This window comes from Sphaerulina musiva, assembly GCF_000320565.1.
Source record: "Sphaerulina musiva SO2202 unplaced genomic scaffold SEPMUscaffold_8, whole genome shotgun sequence".
NCBI lineage: Eukaryota > Fungi > Ascomycota > Dothideomycetes > Mycosphaerellales > Mycosphaerellaceae > Sphaerulina > Sphaerulina musiva.
The window spans coordinates 321,968-333,085 of NW_016017390.1; the positions used below are offsets into that span (position 1 = coordinate 321,968).

At 53.0% G+C, this 11,118-nt stretch overlaps 3 protein-coding genes across 3 annotated transcripts; all 3 read right to left on the minus strand.

Moving 5' to 3' along the window:
• Positions 1-128: 128 nt before the first annotated feature.
• SEPMUDRAFT_150534 (uncharacterized protein) lies at positions 129-3,105 on the minus strand. The gene is made up of 4 exons (XM_016906242.1): positions 2,174-3,105; positions 1,761-2,038; positions 1,399-1,572; positions 129-1,280 (listed from the first exon to the last, which is right to left on the minus strand). Exons 1-4 carry the CDS (start codon positions 2,313-2,315, stop codon positions 543-545), a joined length of 1,332 nt encoding a protein of 443 aa, XP_016758539.1. The 5' UTR covers positions 2,316-3,105; the 3' UTR covers positions 129-542.
• A 3,096-nt stretch (positions 3,106-6,201) lies between these two features.
• Positions 6,202-8,549, minus strand: SEPMUDRAFT_150535 (DUF300-domain-containing protein). The gene is made up of 2 exons (XM_016906243.1): positions 7,399-8,549; positions 6,202-7,336 (listed from the first exon to the last, which is right to left on the minus strand). The coding sequence occupies exons 1-2, from the start codon at positions 7,895-7,897 to the stop codon at positions 6,222-6,224; spliced, it is 1,614 nt and encodes a 537-aa protein (XP_016758540.1). The 5' UTR covers positions 7,898-8,549; the 3' UTR covers positions 6,202-6,221.
• Positions 8,550-8,810: 261 nt separating this feature from the next.
• Positions 8,811-10,724, minus strand: SEPMUDRAFT_150536 (small subunit of carbamoyl phosphate synthase). Its single transcript, XM_016906244.1, has 2 exons — positions 10,528-10,724; positions 8,811-10,440 (listed from the first exon to the last, which is right to left on the minus strand). Exon 2 carries the CDS (start codon positions 10,358-10,360, stop codon positions 8,984-8,986), a length of 1,377 nt encoding a protein of 458 aa, XP_016758541.1. The 5' UTR covers positions 10,361-10,440; positions 10,528-10,724; the 3' UTR covers positions 8,811-8,983.
• Between the last annotated feature and the right edge of the window lie 394 nt (positions 10,725-11,118).

An 11,118-nucleotide genomic window follows, 5' to 3' on the forward strand; every position in this document is an offset into this window, starting at 1 on the left:
AGCGCTCCCTACTGCCGTTGTCCTCGTCCTCCTTTACTGTTGTGGTCAACGCCACCCGATGAAAATGAGCACTGTCGCAGTCAGCATACTTACCACATGTCAAGGTATACACTGGCAAAGAACGAAATCTGGTCGAATTTCTAGTTATTATCATGTCCATACGAATACAAACATAATTACGTAGCGTCCCAATAGTGGTCAGCCTCCATTTCTTTTCATTCCTTCCCCCTCTGATGTCTGGGGTACGCTGTATGTGCCTGACGATTCCAACAATGGTCTCTCTCTCCTTCTCTTTGCTTCTTTCCTCTTGCCATTCGTCAAAATGAGTGCAAATCTTGTGCTTCCAACAAATTGTAAAGTGGTATGTGGCAGTCCATACAGACTGCGATACCGTTCAGAACTGAACCATGCGCGAGCAGATGAACACACATCTCCGCTTCTGTTTCCCAAACGCCTTCGCTATGTGCATTCATCATGTAAATCGATATTTGGAAGGAAAAATAATAACGTGGTCGTCGTGGTCCGGTCCCATGCAAGCTCTATCAGGCCTTACTGATCCTCGACTCGAAGCTCGGGCGCGGGTCGGGGTTCATGACTCCCAACGGTCGACTGTAGTCCTGCTGGTCTTGCATGGATATTCGACTTCCATTGGCTTCTGCGTTTGCAAAGAGTGCCGATGGATTCAGACGCTGATCGTACACCATGGGTTTACTCATCCGCCGCGTCTGGTCGCTGCCGTGGCTACTACCGAGCGGACTCGCAGGATCTACGCCATGGGCCATACCAGACCCAAACATCATGGAATGTCTGACGCTGGTCTGTCCCGCAGGTTGCGACGCATAGTAATCGTCTCGAGCCTCACCCATGCTCGGGCGAGTACCTGTGAGGAGCCCAGCCTTACTAAGCACGCTCACGTTGCGACCCAGACGGCTGCTGCCCGCAGATGTTGGTGGTCCTCCAGCCTCACTCTGTTCGGAAGCCTTCCGTCTCCGCCAGAGCAAGAAAGCTGCAGCGGCGATAGCAGCGAGCGCTGCCAAGACTCCGATCACGACCCCGGCAATGGCGCCTCCGGACATGCCATCGTCTCTGTCCAATGGTTGCTGGGCGCTCTCATTGGATTGCGGTGCAGGCAGGGGCGTGCTGGTGACGGTCTGTGTCACGACGGCGCCCGAGATGGTGGTCATTATCACGCTCGTGACCGGTTCGACAGTCGATTCGGTCGTCGATTCGGTTGTACTCGAGCTGGGCGATGATGGTGTCGTGCTCGATTGTGAAGATGTCTGTGAACAAGATGCATTGTCAGCACGTGTCATGAGGCAGTGATAACTAGTTGGTTGTCATGTACGGGCTCCGTATGCGGCGGTACGGTGGTGCATGATGAAATGTGTCGAAGCATACAGTTGTCGTACTGCTCGGCGGCATACTCTCCTCTGGCGAACTACTGGGCGGAGGAGGCGGAGGAGGAGGAGGAAGTACGGTTGATATCAAGACGGCGCTCTGTGTTACTGTTATACTCACATAACTCGTCTCTGGTTCTTGTGTTGATGGTGGTGGTGCTGTTGTTGGTGTTGACTGTGGTTCCCATCTGTCAACATGATTGCCGGAGGTGAAGGAATGCGTACACTGATGGGACAACAACGGATCCCGAGTGGATGAAGGCGAGCCTCACAACTGACGGGGGAAGACTGGGAACTACCCCTCCAGACTGCACTGTGAGGGTGACTGTGATGGATGATGTGCAATGAACAAGATGGACTCACCTGCCGTGTTGATGTGGGGGGCGGTGTGCTGCTGGACGAACCGCCTGCTGTCCCAGACGGGCTGTTGTTGAGGGCAATGTATCCAAAAAGGCCAGAGTCCGAGTTGCCACACTTCTCGGCTGGGTATCCAGGGCAGTCCTCGTTGCAATTGCCTACTGATGTGGTAGTGCCCGGGGCGATATTCGTACACCAGCATGACTGGTACTGAACGACGGCGAATGCGTACTCGGCTGAGCACGTATCATGGCAGGCCCCGTTGGACTGGTATATATTGGTCACTGAGGGCCGCGTTAGTCTATGTTCATCCACTGTCCGATCTTTCATGCAGCGTCATGCTTGGATGATGAGGGATTTGCAATAGTACACAAAAACGAGGGAAGGAGCGGAGCGGAGCCCAAGCCAAGCGCACTCACCGACACCGAAGCTCGAGCCAGTATTCTGGCTCGAGCAGTATTGCTGCACCAGGCCATCGACCTGGGCTGTCATGGCCAGAGCTAGAACGGCAGCCCGGAAGCAGAAGCCTCGGAAGGGGAGCATGTTGTGCATCTTCTTCATATCACCAGGTGGTATCTGTGGGAGCGCGAGAGCAACAGCAGCAGCAGGCGAGGAGCCGCGTAACAATACCGCTCCTTCTCCAGCCTACTGCGCGCGTTCTGAGGGCATGCAGAGGGCAGTTGCAATGGGGGGTGGTTTCGAATCGGCAGGCGGAAGGGAGGATATCGGTGTCGTCGAGGTGTAGTAGGAGGCGCGCGGGCGCGACGGAGATCTGTTCAGGGGAGCGGAGGCGGAGCGGAGGGAGGCGACAGGGGTGGGTGGCGATGGTATTATACTGTCGGTCAACAGCGTGGTAGTAGTTCTTGTCCAGCAAGTCGGGGTGAGGTGGCAGTAGAGAGGGTAGACATGCGGCAAAATGGAGTAGGTGTGGAGGAGAGGTTGGTAGGTTGGTACAGGTAGGCAGTTGAATGTGCGGAGTGTGGATGAGTGGATGGGTGTTTCCAGAGCCGCACGCCAATACCGCTAATGCCGCCGGCGTCAGACCAGAGCAATAGGCGAGGCAGGTAGGTAAGGTAGGTAAGGTAGATAGGCAGGCAGGCAGGCAGGCAGGCAACACAAGGAAAGAGCGTGTCCCGGTGGTGTAAGGTAGGTAGGTAGGTAATGTACCCAGTAGCCTGGTGGATAGGCTCAGGTAGATAAGGGAGGGAATCCGGCAGAAGGAGGAAGAAAGAAGGAAGAAGCCGTGGAGGAGGAGAAGGAGGAGGAGGAGGAGGAGGAGGAGGAGAAAAGGAAGAAGCCGTCAGTCTCCCTCCTACGAGGAGAGACTACACTGTAGTAGGGACTGGCTGTGCGGGAGGGAGGGAGGGAGAGGAGAGAGAGTGGAGTGTGTGGAGAGTAGAGAGCAGAGAGTAGAGAAGGCAGGAGCAGAGCAGGGCAGGGCAGGCAGGAGCAGGGCAGGAAAACGGCAGGACGCGGAGTCAGCTTCAGCGGCGGCGCTTGTGCTTTTGCTGCCTTGGCTCAGTATGTGGCTGCTTGGTGGGCGACAAAGTCCAAGAATTCGAAGATTGGACGAGCTCCACCGTCCAAAGTCTAACGCGTGACAATCCAATGGACTGCGGGTTGCTTGCACGAGCACACCCACTGGTGGCTCGTGGGCCACTGGACGTTTCGAACTTTCGACGATCGGAAATCGGCCTGCTGTAAAACGTCGGCTGGTAGACTCGTGCGTGTGGGTGATGATGACGATGTCCGCAATGTGTCCTGATTCGTGTCTCTGCGAGCACGTAACGGACGCGTCGTGTGTGTTGTTGTTGTTGTTGTTGATGCCGTTGTTGTTGTTGTTGTTGTTGTCGTTGTTGTTATTGTTGTTGTGGCGTCGCCTCCCGTCTGGTTTCTCTTCTTCCTCTTCTTCTACCCCTTCTGATTATATATATTGCTTCCAGTCGGCGTTTCCAGTGGAAACTGGTGCGCTCTCACTAACCTTGCTGCTGGCCATCCATGTCCACTCGACCTGGCGCACGCAGCCCCGGCAATAATCTTCGTTCACCCCGTCGCCACACGAGCGGGCGAACGAGCGAGCGAGCGAGACAGAGAGCGAGCTCAAGAGAGAGACAGCCTCAGACAGGAACCTTCGCGCGCACTTTGCAACTACTGTGCAGGTACTCTATCTGAACAGAGCTGGTTCGATATAATAAAAAAAATTATATCCAACTTCACCCACTGACCGGCCCGCTGCCCGCTGCCTCGAATAATCATCTCAGATCTTGTTTGACCCTCGCACCGCCTGCACCGCCCTCTGAGACCTGCCCACTCATCACAAACGACACTGGGCCATGTTGCTGCTAGGAGGTAGGTAGGAGGGACTGCACGGGAAACGGGGTGCGTGGACCAAGCGACAAGCTCACTCCTGGGATGCACGCACGCCTCTCAACCACCCCGCGCGCTCTGCGACCTGCAGTCCTGCACCTGCAACCTGCAACCTGCACATGCTCACCTCTACCTGCAGTCTGAATGAGTTTCTGCGGGAACCTATTGCTCGCTCGCTGCACGATAAGGTACGTAGATGTAGATTTTCCCCAGCGACAGCAGGACAGCCGCGAAAGCGAGTAGTGGTGGTGGTGGGGGATCTGTCTCTCTGTCGGTCTATCTGTCGGTCTCTCTGTCGGTCTATCCGTGATGCATCATCCATCCATCGGGTGCAGCTGCAGGTCAGCTCCAGCTGTTCCGCACACTCCTGTCGTATTGCATATACTATATATGCGTGCACGATCTATAGGAGGATAATTGAGAGGGCGGACGATTGGGGGTAGGGGGGGGGGGAGGACTTCCAGGTACTGTATGTACATGGACCAGGTGCATGCCAGCAGCTGTGAAGAACAGGCGTTGCTGGGTATTTACGTACGGTGAATGATGAGAAGGGACAAGATCAAACAAAAAATGCCTCCCTCTCAACAAGACCTGGCATCTCCATATAGAAATCTATTCCCGGCTGTAAGCGGAACTCAGGTATGCACATGTACATGTAGGTAGGTAGGGTAGGTAACACCACATTGTACCCTACCCTAGGTCCCTCTCTCTCTCTCTCCTCTACACCCGACAGTAAGGTACACAACAAAAAGACTTTTTTATATTTTCGTAACGCATCGAAACTAGATAATGCAATGCAATGTCCAAGTTCGATCAACTCTTGATCTCCTCCTGATTGTTTTCCTAGCGGCTGCAGTAACATGTACATATACCTTATAGTATACTTTACCTACCTAAGGTACCTACCTAGCTCGAGGTAAATACAGTCCCTATACCTCCCAAACAAAAAAATCGAATTAGGTATCTGTATAGGTACCTATGTATGTACCTACCGATTTGAAGAGCAGCCAGCACGATCGCTGTGGCTGAACGGGACTAGGAGGTATACCCTACACCCTACACACACAACTACAGTACATCTACAACCCCGGGGACCCGGGGGTTCATACAGCATCTGATTCTGCCATTTGATCTATTGTGAGCGTCACTGCATCGTCTACCTAATACCAGTTGGCAGTACCTTACCAGTAGTCTATCCAGACATTTCAACTAGGAGGTAGCTGTCAAGCATCAAACTCTCTCTCCCTCTCTCTCTCCCTCTCTCTCTTCTCTTTTAAAGTTTTTTTCAGCTGAGAAGTTTCTGCAGTAATCTTACCCCCGTACATGTAAGGTATGACTATGTAATCTCGATGAAGAGGTATATTGACGAGGGGGGTTCTTGATCGGATTTTATGTACTGTGTGTATATATATATAGGGTACCTAGGTACATGGGTAATGTGGTTTTTGAAAGCCTCGTGTGGCTGAGTACGGTATGTATGGGTATGGGATGTACGGTACGGGCATGGATGTATACATGGATGTATTCAAGGGCTCAGGTAGGTAGGTATTCATGCGCCACATAATTGATGGTGCAATCCGAATGTCAATGAATTCATACCCGGGTACATTCGATCGGGATGAGGTATAAGCTGTCTACAAGCATTATATCGATCGCTACCTACCTACTGATGCTCAATTCCTCATCATCGTTTCAGAGATTCAGGTAGTGTTCTCGAGCACCTCAGATTTTTATCACCTGGCATACATACGCCAGTCGGGTAGGATCGAAGGACAGCAACTATGTACAGAAATTCTACAACCTACCTAGGTGTACCTGTAGGTATATACATACTCCCCTCCCCACGAACCAGGTCTCTTACACCTTTTTCTTTTAGCCTTTGTTGGTAAGTATCGTACAGGAGGTACATGTAGAACTTCGGGATCGATGTTGTGACTTTTTCTAGGCCGCGTGGATGTTGAACACTACATGTACAGTAGTAGCAGCAGCACTACAGGTACATAGGTAATTATACATGTATCTCAGCACATCATTATCATCATATTCGTACATCGTGATACATCATCGTCATTACGTATCTTTTCATCTTTGCTATCTGCATTATCTATACGATCCGCCATCATACGAATTCCACCTCTCACCTTCCTGTTGGTGGTCATAGTCATGTTGTGATGAAGGTGGCTGTGGACTTTGGCCTCGATATGCCGGGTGTACACTCTGCTCTTGAGTAGAGATACCACCCCCATGAGAAGGAGGAGGATGATTCTGATGAGGATATGTGGAGCCCACTACAGGATGATAGCCCGTATCCTCATCTTGCCATATCGACGAAGGCTTGAAATCCAGACCCGTAGGCTCCGAGGGGTAAGCAGCATGTGTCCTTGCGGGTGCTTGAGCACCTCCGAGGAGTCCGGTGCTATCGTTCTCTTCATGTGTCATTGTTTGTCCTGATTGGCCGTATAATCTCTCGTGATTGTTGTGACGATTATTCCCGGGAAGGTAGAGTTCAGTTGCAGCTTCGCCTGTACCAGCGAAAACAGGCCCGGACGATGCAGAATTATATTCAACAGATTCGCCAAGCTTGTTGGCTGGCATGTAATAACTGGGATCGTTGTGTCTTTTTCTCGAGCCCACAAACAGCCATCTAAATCCTCGGGCACTAGCGGTAACAATGTCCCAAGGATTGAAAGCATCGAGAATAGCTTTCCAGCCCATAAAGCCACCAGAGTATCGTGAAATCTCGCCATCGTACGTCGGCGTGGTGGAAAATCGCGCATTGTGTTTAAGTGAATATGGCTTCCAGGGGTATGCAAAGATGTGCAAGCAGGCGAAGATTGCCATTTCAATGCAGAGTAGTACGCTGGGGATGCCAATTTGTATGTCGGAGTATGCCATTTTGTCCGTGGGTTTCAAGACTCCGACTTTGGCGGAGGAGAGGAGGCTGATGACAATGGTTTGCCAAAAGGAGAAGAAGATGACCAGTTTGATGCTGACAACTTTGAGGAATGGCTTGTGTTCGGCGATGTTCGTCTTGAGTTGGATGTAGAATTGGATCACGAAGAACATGGCAAAGGTCACGGAAAGAGCCTCGAATGCCAGGACCCAAATGTGGGCGAATGCGGGCGATAAGGATGCTTCGCAGTACTTGTCAAAAGATTCTGTGATGACAGAGACAATGGTGAAGAAGACCCGGATGAAACAGTATTGAAAGATGCCTATCAGAGTCCATCAGCTTGCCAATGGCATCCACCAGTACGAGCGAGTGATCACGACTTACCGACCCATATCACGTTGAACCACGTCAGTCCGCTTCTCGGCCTCCTCAAAATCCCCTTATCCTCACCTCCCGTACACTTTTGCAGACCAAACACGCCCCAAAACCAGTTCTGCGGTACGACTCGACGAAAATACTCCTTCTGGTCGTGCAGAGTGGGAGCACAATAATGACAAAGCAATGCAAAGAAGGAACTGATAGCAAAAGCCTCGTAGCAATCCCGCAGCACGTCAAAATACACTGCATGGCGATAGTAGGCATAGCTCAAGAAACTGACGATGGAATAGACGGGAACCATGAACAGAATTCGGATAATGTGTTTTTGTTCGCCCGGTACCAGGTAATGTGTCGCGTGTCGCCATATGAGGTATAGTGACACCAGTACAGATATCAGACCGAAGATGGCAGATATCAGCAGGCCAAGCTGGTGGAAGGTTATGCCTATGCTGAGAGGCGTCTCCTCGATGCGGGCATCTTGGAGGGTGGAGTTGCAAATCGCCATATCGAGCTAGGGTCGCGCCCACTTCGTCCTGTGGCTCCCTTGAAGTCGCGCAGTCCTGCAGTATCCTCGCTTGCTCGTCTCGACTCTTCTGGTGTCTTCGCGTCCAACCAACTTTGATTCCCCTCCCCACTCCTCGCGATCACCAAATCGTACTTCTGTCTTGCCGTCGCAGTGCAGGTGCGCGTCCAATGCACGATGCGAATAAAGCCTCACTCCGCCTCGTCCTTTTGATGGTAACTCCTCCTAGCGCCGTGCAACACGCGTGGACAAGATAAGACAAGACAAGCCTCGCGACAAGAAAGTCTCGGCGGCGCTTGCGCTGCTTGTCTCTGGCCTGTGGTCTCGGCGGTGAGCTGCGGTGGCTGATGTGCTCGTGGTATCGGGACGCGTGGCGATGGAGAAGAACGAGAACTGTGTGTGAGTGCGTGAGTGTGTGTCAGAGGGAGAGATTGTGTGTGTGTTAGAGAGAGTGGGTGAGTGTGTGAAGGAGTGTATGTGAGTGAGGCTGTGCAGAGTAGAGCAGAGCAGAGCAGTGCAGTGTAGTGCAGTCTCCAGTGTCCACTGCACGTGCGTCTGTCTGTCGCTAACCGAAGGCGCGTGTGAGTAGAATCACTCCCGTCCCGTCCTCACTCCCGTCAAACCTTCACTGTTCTCCAGTTCCAGTCTCTGAGTCTCCCATGGTCTTAACCTCCCGTCCACACCTCTCTTTGGTGATATTCTGGTCTTCGGGAAGCCCCATGAATGCCCCATGACGACATGACGTGACCGGAGCGGGCGTGGTTGGACTGACCTCCGCATCACGTGCGATATAAGTGATCGACAGGCACAGTCGCTTCACGCCATGGTTTCAGGACACGTACTATAACACGTTTCACACACAGCACTAAGGTAGGACGCAGGAGTGAAAATGAATGTGCCTTTGTCAATGAAATTCAAAAAAACAATGGAATGGGATGGCATCATCACGTGTGTTTCACGTGTCATGGTATCTGAGGGTCAAAAAGAGTACAACGCCTTTGCAGCTTTCAATAGCTGCCCCGTCACAAACAAACCGACGCTAACTTCATATCAATCTTGTCAACCCCCCTATGCCGACGCGTGAGGAGACACGTTTGGCGACACGCCAACACGCTCCTTGGCAAGCAAGTCCACCAAGAGTGGACTGGGTCTGTTGTCTTTGCCTCCTTTGAGCGTGTCGTTCTGAGCCTTGTATTGCTGCACACTGTTCAGGTAGGCATCGAACAAGTAGCTGCTGTCGAGTGGGCCTCCCTTCGCCTCTGGGTGGAATTGGGTGCTGAAAATGGGTCGGCTCTTGTGGATCATGCCCTCGTTCGAGCCATCGTTGAGGTTGGAGAAGTACTCCTTGAACTCGTCGGGCAGAGTGGTAGGATCAACCGCGTATCCGTGGTTCTGCGAAGTGATGTGGCACTTGCCAGTCATCAAGTCCAGAGCGGGGATGTTGTGGGCACGGTTACCGTACTTCATCTTGATCGTCTTGGCACCTGCGGCAGTGGCAAGAAGCTGATGTCCGAGACAGATACCCATGATGGGGATGTTGCTGGTATCCATGAGCTTCTTCAGGTTGTCGCTCGTCTGGCGGCAGTGGGTTGGGTCACCAGGTCCGTTGGAGATGAAGACACCGTCAAAGTGGTGCGCAGTCTTGTGGATGGGGTAGTCCCATGGCAGGCAGGTCACGCTGGCACCGCGGCCCACAATAGAACGGATGATGTTCTCCTTGACGCCACAGTCGATGAGAGCAACGTGCGCATTGCCTTTGGGCGAAGGTACGTGGAATGGTGCCTTGGTGGAGACTTTGGCGACCAGGTTGATAGCCGACGGGTCGTCGTATGCCTCGTCCTCATCCGCGTCGTACTCCTCGCCCACAGAAATCTTGCCGAGCGAAGAACCTTGCTCTCGCAGGTACGTCACAATAGCACGGGTGTCGACGCCGGTGATGGCCGGGACACCTTCGCGAGCACACCAGTCCGAGAGACTCTCTACGGCGGTCCAGTGAGAGTACTTGAGTGCAGCATCTGCCACAACGATACCACACGCCTGAATGTTTGGGCTCTCGAAGTACTTGAGCAGTCCGTACTCGTCACGAGCATCGGATGGCACACCGTAGTTGCCAATGAGGGGTTGAGTGAAGACCAAAATCTGTCCACGGTAGGACGGATCAGTCATCGACTCGGGATATCCCACCAAAGATGTGGTGAACACAGCCTCTCCACTGATGCTTGTCTTGGCACCGAAGCTCTTTCCGTGGAAGATGGGGCCATCGCGGATGGTGAAGGTGGCTCGGTCAAAGGATGGCTTGGTCGAGCGCTTGAAGGCGTGTGGAGGGGCAGCACCAATGCGAGTCTCTGGTGCTACAGTGGCATTGTGCCGGGCGAATGCCTTGCTGAGGCTGGTCTTAGGCAGGCCAGCAGGCTTGAAGGATCGGGACAGGATAGCAGATGCCATGGCGGAGGTTGTTGGTGGTCTGAAGAGCGTGCGGGCTTCTTAACCACTGAAGGCTTTCCACAAGTGGTCACTGATGTAGTCTGCCATGTCTGTCAGCCTCTTGCATCCCGCGTCTCGCATCGCATAGCTGCATGTGCGAAGTGTCGATTGTGGTGTGTGTGTCATACCCTGAGAAGTGAATATGCTGGGCGCAAACATTCACGCGATCCGTTCAGCACACGAGGATGGTTGTGGGTGGGAGTCAGATGTTGATGGAGGCGGTGACGGTAAAAGGGAGAATTCAGTAGTGAGGTAGTGGTCAGCTTCCCACGAGTGAAATGGGCGGCAGGCGAGGTAGTTCCGTGAACGATGGAGCTTCTGTGGAGGGCGGTGGAGTGGGTGTCCAGGTAGCGAGAGAAGTTTTCGAAAGATAGTCTATGCAAACCCTGAGCCGACGTCGCCGAGCTTCCAGACGGGCCAATAGGACGACAGCAATAGGCTTGGATGAAAATTCGCACTTTTCTGGGAATGCTGATGACGCAGGGAAGCAGCACTTTGCTATGGACATGTGACAGTGCCCGTCTTTGCCCGCCGTCGTCAACAAAGACGATCTCACTCTGCTCCTAATCGACCTCACCTCACCTCACCTCATCGTCTCTTCGCCGCCGCCGCCTCCTCCCCATGTCCCCCCTCCTCCCCCTCCATGTCTGCTAGGTCTCGCCCAGAGAGACAGAGTACCTCCTAGCGCCTGAGCTGTACCGCATGCACGGCAGCACGCC